The sequence below is a fragment of the Montipora capricornis genome, chromosome 3, assembly GCF_036669925.1.
Source record: "Montipora capricornis isolate CH-2021 chromosome 3, ASM3666992v2, whole genome shotgun sequence".
Taxonomy (NCBI): Eukaryota; Metazoa; Cnidaria; class Anthozoa; order Scleractinia; family Acroporidae; genus Montipora; species Montipora capricornis.
In genome coordinates, this window is record NC_090885.1 from 69,179,970 (window position 1) to 69,194,764 (window position 14,795).

The 14,795-nt window shown below is 41.6% G+C and overlaps 3 protein-coding genes across 3 annotated transcripts; all 3 read right to left on the minus strand.

The window, feature by feature from the left end:
• Positions 1-2,232: 2,232 nt before the first annotated feature.
• Positions 2,233-3,317, minus strand: LOC138040749 (uncharacterized). The gene is made up of 2 exons (XM_068886424.1): positions 2,849-3,317; positions 2,233-2,684 (listed from the first exon to the last, which is right to left on the minus strand). Exons 1-2 carry the CDS (start codon positions 3,315-3,317, stop codon positions 2,233-2,235), a joined length of 921 nt encoding a protein of 306 aa, XP_068742525.1.
• Positions 3,318-3,436: 119 nt separating this feature from the next.
• Positions 3,437-4,843, minus strand: LOC138040750 (uncharacterized). The gene has a single exon (XM_068886425.1). It carries the CDS (start codon positions 4,841-4,843, stop codon positions 3,437-3,439), a length of 1,407 nt encoding a protein of 468 aa, XP_068742526.1.
• Positions 4,844-5,009: 166 nt separating this feature from the next.
• On the minus strand, positions 5,010-7,412 carry LOC138042962 (uncharacterized). Its single transcript, XM_068889049.1, has one exon. It carries the CDS (start codon positions 7,410-7,412, stop codon positions 5,322-5,324), a length of 2,091 nt encoding a protein of 696 aa, XP_068745150.1. The 3' UTR covers positions 5,010-5,321.
• Between the last annotated feature and the right edge of the window lie 7,383 nt (positions 7,413-14,795).

Consider the following 14,795-nt stretch of genomic DNA (forward strand, 5'->3'; position numbering starts at 1 on the left):
TCCAAAACACTCATGCATCCTTTGCATAAAAATAGAGTTCAAATTCCAGAGGATTAGTTTTATACACCATCATGGCCGCCATTCCTTTGTTTCGGAACAACAACATGGCCGCCGTGACGTCACGTAGAAACGCTCTATAGGCCTTATATAGAAACATTGGCTTCTGGGCTTCTGGGCTGACATGTTGATAATTTTCAAGTTCCCTCACAACTTCTTTTCACCACAAGTTTAAGCGTGCCCTCTGAGCATCTGACAGCTTTGTAATAATAAAGTTTACTACAGTTAAGCCCTCTCCGGCGGGATTAGTGTCTGGATGGGTGACCAAAAACATATACGCCTTCGTAAAACAGAAGCATTGGTCCGAAAATACTATTAACGCTAACAAATGCAAACTTAGCAAGGTACAGATTTTGTTAGCGTGCTTTATGCAAAAACAAATATGGATGGAAAAGTAAATAAATATTGATACACAGTTTTTAGAAAGAGCAGAAGGAAGTTTCCAGGGCGGTCGCTCGAGAATAACATATTTACGACATGAAAACAACATTAATTTTGAACCATGAATATAGAATATAAACAGTTACGATCAGCGACAAACATTTTGGGAGATTTTTGCTACGTTCAATTTTGTTATTGTACGTTTTGGCTGCACAAATAAATCGCAAAATCGAAAGTGACATCGCCGGAATTCAGCGGGCGCCGTGATTACTAGTAAGTTACCGCGGCATGCTTACTTGCCAAACAGTGAAGCATCTGTGTCAAATGATGGCAAGATACCGGGTTTTCGTAAGTTTCTTTTTCTGTCAAGTGTTATAAAGTTTGACAATTGTTGGGTTCACATTAGACCACTAAGTTTGACTTGATAATCTCTTAAGTCGACTTAGTCAAAATGACAGGTGTGAACCGCTAAGTCACAGAAGCGTGATTTCTGTCTTAGTGTCGGCAAACTCAAACGACCTAAGCAGTTCTTAAGTCTGTTTCAAACATGACTTAAGGCTGACTTAATAAAACTGATAGCAAAAAAATTTCAAAATCGTGGGTTTTATCAGAAGGGGTGGCGAATGGTTCTTCAAAAACTCTGGGTCTCGCAAAATTTTAATCGAATTTCACGGGTCTCGCAGTCTCGTTTTTTGAGCGGTTATGTGCGTCTCGCAGTCTCGTTTTTTGTATGAAGGTATTAAGCACTTTGAAGTCTCAGTCTCGCAATCTAAAAAGTCAAAATGTCTCGGGCACGCAAAGAAAAACGCTGGTCTCGCCGTCTCGCAAAGCCTCGCATTTACCATTCGCCACCCCTATCAGATAGAATTCGGCAAAGCACGTCAAACTTTTCACGTTCCATTCGAAAGTTTGGTTTCCAAAGAACATTCAGCCGAGGTGATGCTAGCATTACATTAAACCAGTTCTGCGGTCTTGGCCACCGCGCTCTTCTTCGTATGTGCCGAAAATTACCTCGTCTTCGGTGAATGCTCCAAAGTAGGGCGGTCAGAAAATGCAGGCTTTTACTCTCTTGGACAAAATCTTCCATCATTCTTCCACGAAGGAACATAAGGTTTTGTAAGGTTATTTGGCTGATCAACCTTTTTAAATTTAATAAACAGACAGCAGTCGCAATTACAGTGATTTTACGGCTTCTCGGTCTCATTTTTATCTCAACTTCTTCGCTAAAATGGATCCGGCGTGACTACCTCACCACATTTATGATGTTAGTTACCTTATCTGCTATTTTTATTGTTCATGATGACTGTTCCGGGGGAAAATGGCTAATAATCCACTGGATTACTCAAATCGTATAATTTTCTTAATTTCTTTTTATTCGATCTACAAAGGAAAATATTACATAATTTCAGCTTCTATGAACTACAATGAAATACGGACTACGGCGCTTAATTTCAACAGATCTCACATCATCGATCACTTACTCCTGTGACGATATCCAGTAGATTAAACAGTCCTCAAACTTCGGTACCACAGGTTAGCAGAAATATAAAAACAGGTTGGTGAACAAACAGGTTAGCATAGATCCGTTGGCAAAACATCCCAGAAAAAGTGAACTTTTCTCGTGTTATCCGGTCTTAATAATGTTACTAATCTTAAGGTAATCAAATGTCAATCAAGGAATCAATTAACAGAATCAAATAATCTATTTTTTAACAAAACATTCTCCGCCCCGTTGAGGGCGTAGTCCTCATCCTACACGCAGTCTCTTAAAAATTACGCTTGTATACTGTCTCTTCACTCTTCTTCCGCAGGACAAATCACAGAAATTTTAGTAACAGGACGACTGTAGACGCCAGTCGACGTCTTGATTTTGACGTTTCGTACTCGACCGTCCGGTCCTGGGTAGACTTCCATGATTCTGCCTGTGCACCACTTGCCTCGAACGGCATTACTATCAGCCACTGTAACGATGTCGTTGACTTTCACGTTTCGTCGTTCAATTTGCCACTGCTTCCTCGGTACTAGGGATGGAAAAACGTCTCGATTCCAACGCTTCCAGAATGAATCAACGATTTTCTGGAGAAACTCAACTCTGTGGCGCGGATTTTGTGTTTCTTTGAATGGTCCTTGTGGTACTTCAGATGACGCTCGTCCAAGGAGAATATCATAAGGGTATATGTACTTGCCATTATCAGGGTCGTTTGGAATCCTTCCGATTGGCCGTTGATTAACAAGATTGGCTACCTCTAGAAACACCGTGTACAACTCGAATGGTGTTAGCAATTGACTGCCAATGGCCCGCTTTAGAGCGTTCTTGCAAGTCTTCACGAGCTCTTCTGCGCAGCCATTTTGATGAGGGGCAGCTTGCCTTTCTCTGCGCAAAAATTTTGAATCTCTTCTCGGCTCAAACCTCGTACCATTTCACCCAGCTCCCTCTCCGCACCGACAAACTGTGAACCGTTATCACTTATCATCACTGCAGGTTGACCGCGAATCGCAAAAAATCTACGGAGAACTTGCAAAAACTCCATGGTAGAACAGTCAACGGCCATCTCCACATGTACTGCCCTTGTGTTCAAGCATGTAAACACCACACCGTAGTGCTTCGCTGTCTTGTTTCGTCCTACCTTGACGCTGTAAGGCCCGAAGTGGTCACATGCCGTGTAGTAAAATGGTGGAGTGTATGGGGCTAATCGAAGTGCTGGTAAATTTGCCATTAACTGTGTTTCGGTCTCATGTGCCATTTCTTTACAGAACCCACATTTGAACTTGATTGACTTGCTCAACTTCATTGCCTTTAGGATCCAATACTTCGCTCTAATCTTGGCGGTCGCAGCAGCCACTCCACTGTGTCCCTGTTGATGCACGTGCCTTGTCATTAACATTGAGATCCAATGATCACTTGGAAGAAGCACCAGGTGCCTAGTTTCATATGCTACAACTGCTTGATCAACTCTTCCTCCAACTCTGACTACACCCTGTCCGTCAACAAAGGGACTCAAGCTCCTGAATTCCCCTTTCTTGATTCGCCTGTGCAGGGGCTTCGATTCTGGGATTCCTTGATCCAGAAGCGTTCAGCTTTTTCTAATTCCTCTGGTACAAGCGGCCCTTCTTTTCCCGTTTGGGTGTGTCTTCTTAAGCGTATCTTGTTGGCCAGCCTTTGAATACGGGCCGTCACTCGAATCAGGTTCTTCCAACTTGAAAAATGTTTCGGGTCGATGGCTTTATCTATCTTCTTCACTTCACAAACTGTCTTGTTTTCTCGAAGCTCCAAATGTTTCTCTGAAACAGGTTTTGCTACCTCTTGTCGCCAAAGCTCCTCTGGCTTTTGCAAAAACTCTGGTCCATTGCTCCATCTCCCGATCAGATCTCCTACATAAATTCCTCTAGAAATATCATCAGCGACATTTTCCTCACCCGGGGTGTGTTTCCATTCACTAGGGTCAGCGTTACTTTGAATTTCTCCAACTCGCACAGACACGAATGGCTTGAAATTGCGTGACGGATTCTGTATCCAAGCAAGGGTTATTGTGCTGTTCGTGAAGAACTTGACGGCTTGGAATTTCATTCGTGATTCTTCTTGAATAGTCTTAGCTAATCTAGACGCCAAAACTGCTGCTTGTAGTTCCAGTCGGGGTATGCTTAGCTGCTTTAAAGGTGCTACCCGTGACTTCGCTGCAATTAGCCTGACTTGATACTGGTCATCATTAATCCTCTGTCGGCTGTAAGCGCAAGCTCCAAAGGCGTACTGGGATGCGTCGGAAAATATGCAAAGCATAGGAGGCTCTTCTGCATCGGCACGAGTTAAACTGCGGGGAAACTCGACCCTACTTAACTCCTTCATTTCTCTGAATAAATCTTTCCACTTTTCACTAACAGCTGGCGGGGCATCTTCGTCCCAATCAACTCCGGCTTGCCATAGCTCTTGTAATCCGATCTTTGCCCTGATAAGGAAAGCAGCTGCGAGACCAAGGGAATCATAAATTCGAGCGACTTGACTGAGCAAAACCCTCTTTGTTAGCTTTCCCTTCGACGAAAGTTGTCCACCTCCAATCACGTGATTTATCGCATCAGAGTCGACGTTGAACGTGAGTGTGTCGGCTTGGTTATTCCATGCCATTTCAAGGACCTTCTCAGCAACATTTCCTCTGAAGACCGCCATTTCTGTTGGCTTCTCACTCTGCATATGGTCTTCAAGTGATTTGTTTGAAATCCAACCTTTAACATTGAAGCCACCTGTCTTCAAAATAATATCAAGGTCTTTGGCCAGTTGTTTCGCTTCGGTGACTGTGTTGACGGAGTCACAAATGTTATCCATATATGTGTTCTTCTGGAGAACTTCTGCTGCTTCTGGATAGCCGGACGCGTTTTCTTTAGCGGTTTTCTTTAGAGCTGTTTGTGCCATTGCTGGAGCAGGCTTATCGTCAGCACCGTTTTGACGTAAACACCAGGTTCTCGATGGGTTTCTAAATTTCGCCATAAGAATCGGTGGACATGCTGATCTTAAACTGGAATCAATATTCGATGATACATCTTGGAGATGTCTCCGAGTAAGGCAACTTCCTTTTCTCTAAACCTTAGCAGCAGACCAAATAAACTGTTCAGTAGGTCTGGGCCTTTCATCCAGTAGTCATTGAGCTTGTGACCTTGAAAGACAGACGAAGAGTTGAACACTATTCGTACGGGTGTACTTTTGCTTTCCGGTCTCAAAACTGCATGGTGTGGAATGTAGTGGACTGGATCCTCGACATTTTCCATATCTTCTTGCGATAGCTTTCTGCAGAAGTTCATTTCGAGCATTTCTTTCATTTGTTTGTCATAGGACTCGCCTTGATCTGGACTGGACTTCAGGCGACGCTCTGTTCCTTCTAATCGCTTTAATGTCACGGGTAAGGAATCATCCACTGCGCTCCAACTTTCTTGCAAGAATTGCTTAGCACTTCAGCTTCCTCCTTTTCTACCTGACTCAGCTTATCGGCGTCACATACGCATGGTTTCACTTGAACTCCCATGGTCTCTGTTGTCCAGAAGTCTGTTAGGTCAACTGGCATTGATAACTTAACAAAGAGTATTCGACTGCTTGATGAAAGCGTTTCGGTGGAACCTCCGAACACCACCCACCCAAGGGGCGTCTTTCTGGCTACAAGTTGTCCAACTTGCTTCGTTTGACCCGTATGAATATGAGCATGGTCTATTCCAATCAGCATGTCAATCTGCCCTTTTCCTCGATGAATCTTTTCGTTTGGTACACAAAGAAGGTCTGCAAGCTTGGACGTTTGAACTGCGGTAATATCATCGCCAATACTGGGGATTCCAATGGCCTTTACCGAATACTTCCGGGTGTCGTCCAAAGAATTCACTGGGACTCGATACTCCTTCGTTTTCATTGTTTCCTCTTCACCTCCAACTTTAGTTATGGTTACTGACGTATCCTTCCCCTTCAGCCCTAACACTTCAGCTGTGTCGTTGCGAATCAAACTGACTTGTGCTCCGGTATCGAGAAGAATATTGCCTCGTTTGTAGACTCCGTTTTGGCCACAAATGTTTGCGGAAATTACAGGCAGAAGTGCTTCTTGATTTTCCGTAAATGCTGCTATTCCCGCTCTGATCGCATTACTCTTATGCAAAAGCGGATGATGGAAGTGTTGGCACTGTTCTCCTCTCTCTGTCTTGGCACAGCGTTGCTTACGGCTGCAATTTTCCAATCTGTGCTCTCTACCGGCTCTTTTCAAACACCCGAAACAGACGTGATTCTCTTTGGCGGTTTTGATTCTTTCATCTACGCCCATTGCGGCAAACCGCGGACATTGATCTGGCCAGTGAGCGGATGTATGACATAACCAACATTTGTGCCATGTTGAATTACCTCTAACGCTGCCTTCGGTTCGCACGTGATGCACTGAACGACTGTTACTTGCACCAGTTCTGAGTGGAGCTGTTGCGCGCATACGCGATTTCATCTCCACTGTCATCCATTCCATTAGACCTTGAAGCGTGGCAATCTTTCCCTCTCGCTCCAGATCTCTAGACCAAACCTTGCGGTCGTCCGCACACATCTTTTGTTCAATAATAGACAGCATGTGATTGTTGTTCATGTCACCGGGAACACCTACTTCCTTTAACGTGTTATGACACCTTTTGACTAAATGCACCAAATCACAAAATCTTGCATCTTCGCCATTTTGCAGTGCACGAAACTTAACTATATCTTGAGTTATCGTGTCTGAAACAAATCTCGGATCTCCATATATAGAATCTAAATACTCCCATGCAGCCTTGTAATCTGTTCCAATTCCTTTTATCAAATCAAGAGGCTTTCCTTGGAGACATGACCGCAGGAAGGTGATTGCGTCTCGATTTGAGTACTTAGCTTCAATTGCGTGTTTAAAATCTGCTTTAAAAATAACATACTCTCTGACATCACCGGAAAACTTTGGCAACATTGGTTTTTCAATCTTGAAATTACAGGAAATACCGCTGGGAATTACTGATTGAAGGCTGTCATTATTAACACTTGCATGGGTGTCGGAATTAATAACCACAGGAACTGTGGGATTGGTATTTTCACCGCTCTCAATAGAACCATCATCGGAAGACACGTTTTGTTCTGATAACTGAATACTTGAGGTTCCGATCTCATGTTGTTGGCCATTTTCTTTCAATTTCGTTTTCGTCTTGACCAAACTATCCAAATACAAATTTGCCTTTATTTCCTGCCTTAAAATGTTTTCTTGACATTCAGACATCCAGTTCTCAGTCTCTTCAAACTGTTCATCATCGTCAATCATTTTGGTGTATTCTTCATGCTTCGTCACTAAATTGCTAAATGCTTCTTTGACTTCGTTTAGAGCATCTCTTACCTCACTTTCTGGTCTTTCAACTTCAAGTAGGCTTGTTAACTTCTTGCCACATCTTGTAAGAGCTGCTTTCGCGTTCCTTCGTAACTTCTTTGCTTCCTTTAATTCTGTTTCCATTGTTTCACACCACGTGCGTGCAGAACCAATTCTCCCTCGGCCCAACAGTTGACAAGAAATCGAATGCAATGTTCCAGGGGAAAATGGTTAATAATCCACTGGATTACTCAAATTGTATAATTTTCTTAATTTCTTTTTATTCGATCTACAAAGAAAAATATTACATAATTTCAGCTTCTATGAACTGCAATGAAATACGGACTACGGCGCTTAATTTCAACAGATCTCACATCATCGATCACTTACTTCTGTGACGATATCCAGTAGATTAAACAGTCCTCAAACTTCGGTACCACAGGTTAGCAGAAATATAAAAACAGGTTGGTGAACAAACAGGTTAGCATAGATCCGCTGGCAAAACGTCCCAGAAAAAGTGAACTTTTCTCGTGTTATCCGGTCTTAATAATGTTACTAATCTTAAGGTAATCAAATGTCAATCAAGGAATCAATTAACGGAATCAAATAATCTATTTTTTAACAAAACAATGACAGCTTTGCACGGAAAGAATTTGTTTTCTAGATATGTCTGAACGCTTAAGCGGACTTAGGGTAACTTGGCTTGACTTAGGCTAAGACAGACTTAGTGCCTAGTGTGAACCCAATAAATAAATGAATGAGCGAATTCAAAACAAAGATCACAATCGCCCACCATTGTTTCTGCAAAGTCAAAAATTTACTCTCCAAGACGAGGTTATTTATCACCAGGTAATTCCATCATTTTGGAAATAGCAGCTACTTTATTATTCACCGGCGTCACAATTTTTTGCTGATTTTGGGGCCCATTTTGTTGAAACTCAAGCACGCTTCCAACAGACCTGTTTATTTTCATGAAACCTTTCCTGCTTACAGAATTATACTAAAAATATCCTCCCGTATCACGTTTCAACCTTAAGCTCGAAAATTCAATACACAACATGATACTTGTTGGGTTCACATTAGACCACTAAGTCTGACTTAGTAATCTCTTAAGTCGACTTAGTCAAAATGACAGGTGTGAACCGCTAAGTCACAGAAGCGTGTTTCTGTCTTACTGTCGGCAAACTCAAACGAACTAAGCAGTTCTTAAGTCTGTTTCAAACATGACTTAAGGCTGACTTAAGAAACCTGATAGCAAAAAAATTTCAAAATCGTGGAGTCTAATACAAAACCAGCCTTTGCTGAAAACAATTTATTTGAAACCACCGATAATATCGTACAAAAGAAGTAAATCTCTTAAGGATGCGCTTGTTAGATCAAAAATTTAACTGTAAGGCTATCATGCGAGGCGACCGCCAAAACCACACCAGGAGTCCGTGCAGGCCTGTCACTCACTTACTCTCTCAACCTTTGTAAATTTAATAAACAGACAACAGTCGCAATTACAGCGATTTTAAGGCTTCTCGGTCTCATTTTGATCTCAACTTCTTCGCTAAAATGGATCGTGACTAGTGCCTAGTGCCTAGTGCCTAGTGCCTAGTGTGAACCCATTAATTCACAAAGGCAGAAAATAACACAGAATCCTTTTCCAGCGAAACATTTTATTGAAACAAACAACATAAGATGCACTAAAACGCCATTCGCGTTGCAATGACTTTCCATTGCTGGTCAACGAGAATAACAAACTCACGAGGAAGAATTTATATTTATATTTAATTAAGTTAGCACATCACAAAAACGCTAACATCATTTTGACACGAAAATGCTTTACTATTGCCATAAAAACTATCCAGTTAAACTCGCATATTACAAAACATGATGAATTCATAAAGGCCACCTTTTCCAGTGAGCAATTTTTTGAAACAAACAACATATTTGCTCTTAGAGGCGAAAACCTCTTCCTATTTCATTGCGTGCGTGAAGACAAGAAACTCAATCGTGTCAAATTACCATGTACTTCAGGTTCAAACCCTTTCCTAAAGAACATTTTCCTTGAATAACAAGAAAATGCTTTTCTATTGCCATAAAAACTATCCAGCACACATATCATAAAACATGATGAATTCATAAAGGCCACCTTTTCCAGCGAACATTTTTTTGAAACAAACAACATATTTGCTATTATTGCGTGCGTGAAGGGAAAAAACTCAGTCGTGTCAAATATGTGCAATATTACAACAAACTAAAATTTCAGGGTCAAACCGTTTCCATGAAGAACCTTTTCCTTGAATAATGACGCACAAAATAGACGACAAGCTTTCTTTCAAATAATTCTTGGCTGTCACATTTCCAATTTTTTTTTACCTGAAGACTGTGCAGAGTTGATCACAGATCCACTTAAGGTGTTCGATTCGTTCTCTGTCTTTGTTGAACCCATAAGTTACCAGAGAATTTTCCATTTGGTTTCAGTGTTCTACATAAAAGCACACTTGGTAAATATTATTTTAGAAATGCAGCTCACTTTGATTTCTGTTCGACGGGGGACAGATTGTTGTCGAAGTCCATTACTCGTCGCTTTTGAGATTCCAGGTGTTGGTTTTCACCGCCTGCGTAGTTTATCCAACTGACTTTCCATTATTGAGCTCCATAAGGGTATATTTTGTTAAAGGATCCAGTAAAACGCCATTCGCGTTACATGACTTTCGACGCCATTGCAGGCTAAGTTAATGATTCTACTGTGTCCACCTGAGAAATCTACCGACACGGAAGAAAAAAAAAAACACCGAACAAATGCCATCCATTTTTGGACTGGGATTGCCATACGGCAACCCAATATAAACGAATATTCAGTGCGCCATTTTTCTCTAAAGTGGAGTAATGTGGTTAGAAATCGCTGGCCCGGCTAACAAGGCTTTCCCGGGGAACGCGATCACATGGAACAATCTCATCCCGGTTAGCCGGGATCTCGGCTAACCGAGCTGAAATTTTTCCATGTAATCGCAAACTTGATTTTTGGTATATTTCTCAGACGTGCCAGGATCTCGACTAAACGAGCCAGCCCGCCTAACCGGCTCATGTAATCGGCCCCTAACTTTGTTCGTTTTATTTTAATTTTGTGGCCAATATTTCCCGTTCGAACATTGTCATCAATCGTTTCTTGTGCGAGATATCGGAAAGCGAGTGAATCGAAAATAAAACTGGACCTCAGCGCTAGAAGGTTCTGCGACTTCCGCTATATTCCGCGGTGAGGACGGTGAAGAATCCATTGCTTCAAATGAATCGATACATCTTGCCATGTTGATTCAACAAATCTCGTTCAGGGGGAGGCATTGACATTTGTTTTCTCACCGATTAACACATTCGACATCAATCATTGAATATATGTGTCAAATTAACGGTTGAAAAGCTGGTCTCTTGTTTTGCTAAACAAAGGGCAGCCGGTTGCGTGCAACCTGGACTCTGCAAATCTTTTAAAACGGCAAATTAGACCTTCGGCGGTTTTTAATGAGATATTGTACCATTAACCTTTCCTGTATATGGTCAATATCCACATGTTAAAAACGCCCTGTTTGAACTCCTATTGTACTTCAAGAAGACAGGTTCATCAGCTTTTGCTTTTATAATTCTCTATTTTCTACGTTTTACCCCAAGGAGATCACAAACGAACAACCACACAATTATTTTCCGCGGCTGTTTCCCGTCAACTAAATGATCCGCTTTTGATGCTATATACACAATTGTCTTATCATGAATTGTAAATAAATTTCACAGTAAACAAAACAACGGCAGCATTGACGTCACGTTTATCGATTCCGATAACAATCCCCTGTATTATTGCACTGAAAGTCCTCGCACAGATAGGACTAAGAGATAACAACTGTACGGTGAAATGTAAAAATGTTGATGGACAAGGAAAAGAAGCAGAACAGAAAGCTAATTTGTTTTTTGTTCACCAAAGAAATCACGCAATCGAGACGCATCCGAGATATGCGGGAGAACACCCCTTCCACACGTTACAAAATACTTAATATTAGAATGAGCGAGTCGGTCTTCTGATGCAAATTGAAATGACATGTAACTACCAATTCTCAATTTTGCGTTCGCGCAAACGATTCGTTTGTTCCTCGGATCTCTTTTGTTTCTGATGAGACCTCGTTTGTTGTTAGTAGCCTTTTTTTGTTTTCTCCTTTGTAACGCTGCTTTCGTCATCCACATATGCCGACAAATACCTATTTGGTTCGACCCAAATGATTAAGTCACACGTCGAACTTCTAATGTGCCGAACCTAATTCTTGGAGTAAACAAATACAATTTTCAATGGTTAAAATAAGGGAATAAACAGGTGAAAGAGGTTTGAAACGACTCATTTCCATTCCATCCCACTAGTTTTGCTTCAGTACACTGTTTTTTATATTCAAGGAAATTGCGATCATATTGAGATGCTCACAACAAACGCGTACACAGTGAACTGTGCATTTTCTCTGTCCTTTTTGTTTTTGCTAAGAATTTTTCCTTGTCGTTTGGACAGGACTACTGGAGTGCTGGTTTGGGAATTCCACAAAAAGATGCACAGCAAGACCTGACCATTCAATCTGTCAACCAAACGGGCGGATATACCATGGTGGACTTTAAGAGGCCAGCAACTACTAGTGATATGAAGGATGTTCAATTCACGGTAAGATCAAGAGACAAGTGTGCGCGAGGTTTTCTTTTCTTTGTTCGCAATAATTTGGCCAACCTCTCTGTGAGGCCCCGTCCACACGTAACGTACCGGTATTCAAATCGAATTTCCTCGTCCGCACGTATCCGGGTTCGTTCTAGTATCCAGGACTCCTCTGTAACTATTGTCAACAGAGCATGCGTCATCAGGCAAAGCGAGTTGGCAACAGGAAAAAGGATAACATTTAGATTTCGTGCAGTGGCCATATTAAATATTTACGTGGTAAAAACTGAAGACTATATCTGAGTTTGTAATGTCATTGGATTTCCGGATTCGACCGGCCACACAATTCCACATCCTTTGCGTATTCAAAACTTTCCACTCTGGAGACTTGCGGATTCGCCGGATACGTGTGGACGGAAGCCGAATCCGCAAAGAAAAAGCTGCGGATTAAGAAAATATCCGAATTCGTGTGGACCTGGACCTAAGACTGACGAGTAGTAAAAAAAAAAAGGAACATACGCAAGCTACGAAAGGGACATCTTTGTTTGTTTTTTCGAAATTTAGAGAATTTCCGACTGAAATTGGAGTTGTTGCGGGGAATATACGCAATAATTTACTGTGACCGTGAGTTTACAAACTCGAAATTTCGAGTTTGTGAATGCAAAATTTACAATTTCTAGACTCGAAATTTTGAGTTAAGAAATAATAAATTTTGCGTTCACAAACTCGAAATTTCGAGTTTTTAAATTCACGGTCGCAGTAAAATGCAGACTGCAAACAAGGGTTAAAATAAAGACTAAGGTTATAATTTAACTGTTCAAAAAGGCCAAACCCGTCAGAAGTGCTAACCTTAGGCCTAATTACTGAGGCACAAAACAATATTTAGGCTTAACTGTTAGCACTTCTAAAGGGTTTGGGCTTTTATAACAGTTAAATTATAACATTAATCTGCATTTTACACTGACCAGTTTCCAAACTCGAAATTTCAATTTTGTTAACGCAAAATTTCGAGTTTCTAAACTCGAAATTTCGAGGATATGAACACAAAATTTCGAGTTTGTAAACACAAATTTCGAGTTTGTAAATTCAACACTTCGAGTTTCTAAACTCAAAATTTCCACGATCTTCCGATCACTGTTTCGGATGCTCCAGTACCACTTCGCTATAGGAGCCTCGTTGGATACTGCCGCCAACATCTAAAATTGTCGAAATGGAGCATTATTACCATAGTCCATCACGCGGAAGGTCGTAGGTTCGACTCGGCTGCAAACTTTCCGAGAACCGTACTTACTCGAATAAGCGCCCCTCAAATGTGGCCCTAGTTCGAGGGCGGCGCTTATTTAAAAATTAGACGCCAAACAGAAATATTTCTACGATAAAATGATATAAGAAATGCATCAGATTTGAACTGCGGATATGAAATCAAGTGAAGCTATGATCCTCGCAGTTATGAATGCAATTTTTGCAATTGGGTAAAGAAGCCTGAAAATTTCAGGACTTCAACGGGGTTTGAACTCGTGACCTCGCGATACCCGTGCGACGCAACAACTGAGCTATGAAGTCACTGACGTTGGGAGCTGGTCATTTGTGGGTTCTAATGTTCCCTTGAGGAATGAATCAACGATGAAATGATATATGAAATGCATCATATATGAACTGAGGGAAATCAAGTGAAGCTATGATCCTCGCAGCTCCCAACGTCAGTGGCTTCATAGCTCAGTTGGTTAGACCGTTGGACCGGTATCGCGAGGTCACGGGTTTAATCCCCGTTGAAGCCCTGAATTTTTCAGGCTTCTTTACGCAATCGCAAGAATTGCGTTCATAACTGCGAGGATCCTAGCTTCAATTGAGAAGTATTTCTGTACGGAGATTAACAGAAACTTCTTTTGATAGTCACCATTTGACTCTTATGGCATTTTACTTAATGGACAAGCAGTGGAATACAATTATTTTGAACTGAAGAAGATCGGTTTTGATGCAAATAAATTTGCCATTCCCATTCTTAGTTAGAGGGACTTTTTAGTGTTTTCTTTAATTTGACGAAATTCCTCGAATAAGAATAAGCGCCGCATTGGGACCACGGCGCTTATTTAGGGGCGGCCCTTATTTGACTTTTTGTCCCAAACGTGGCGGTTATTCGAGGGTGGCGCTTGTTCGAGTACATACGGTATCCCCGAGTCAACTGCATGCAACACCTCTTCATTTAATTCCCCTTCCAGTTATCATGGAACATCTCTTTCAGTATTCTCTGACATCGTTTTTCATTTAATTTTCAGCACAATACTACAGTCTGGGTTATGTACGCTATGCACGATGCTGATATCACTAGCTCGTCGTTTCCGCAACACTCGAAAAGAGGCAGAATATCCTCGACAGTTCAATACAACCTGATTGCGATGGCGTGCGCCGCTGACGGTTCCGTTCTCGGTGAGTGTGGCGGTGGCGGTGACGGCTCATCACCGTCGACAACCATGCCCGACGGGATGATGCGCTACGTGAGCCTCATGTCTTCCGATAGGTCTTTCGAGTTGAAATGGGCCTACAACGGCACTACTGGAATGTTGTACTTTAAAATGAAGTGCATGAACATTGGTTGGTGCGGAGTGGGTTTCAGCACAATGGGTAATGGTGCAGGCATGAAAGATTACGATATTGCTGCTGGTGGATTCGGTACCTCCGATTACCTTTATGTAAGTTTATGTAGTGTTTAGCTAGTATTCTAAGGCCTTTTTTTTTTTCATCATTTTTCGTTTGTGTCACCATGTGACTGCCAAATCTCTCGCGCGTTTATTTTCTAGTGTCTTAGTTCCTTAAAAAAAACGTAAGAGCGATTCAAAAAGCGGAGAGCTTCCGCGATAAATTTG

Excerpts from the sequence above, each read along its gene's own strand:
- LOC138040749 (XM_068886424.1), bottom strand. The coding sequence starts at position 3,317 with ATGACAAGGCACGTGCATCAACAGGGACACAGTGGAGTGGCTGCTGCG. Across the intron at positions 2,685-2,848 it reads GCTGGGTGAAATGGTACGAG|AGGTAGCCAATCTTGTTAAT; the intron begins GTTTGAGCCGAG and ends CGGTGTTTCTAG.
- LOC138042962 (XM_068889049.1), bottom strand. The coding sequence starts at position 7,412 with ATGGAAACAGAATTAAAGGAAGCAAAGAAGTTACGAAGGAACGCGAAA.
- LOC138040750 (XM_068886425.1), bottom strand. The coding sequence starts at position 4,843 with ATGGCACAAACAGCTCTAAAGAAAACCGCTAAAGAAAACGCGTCCGGC.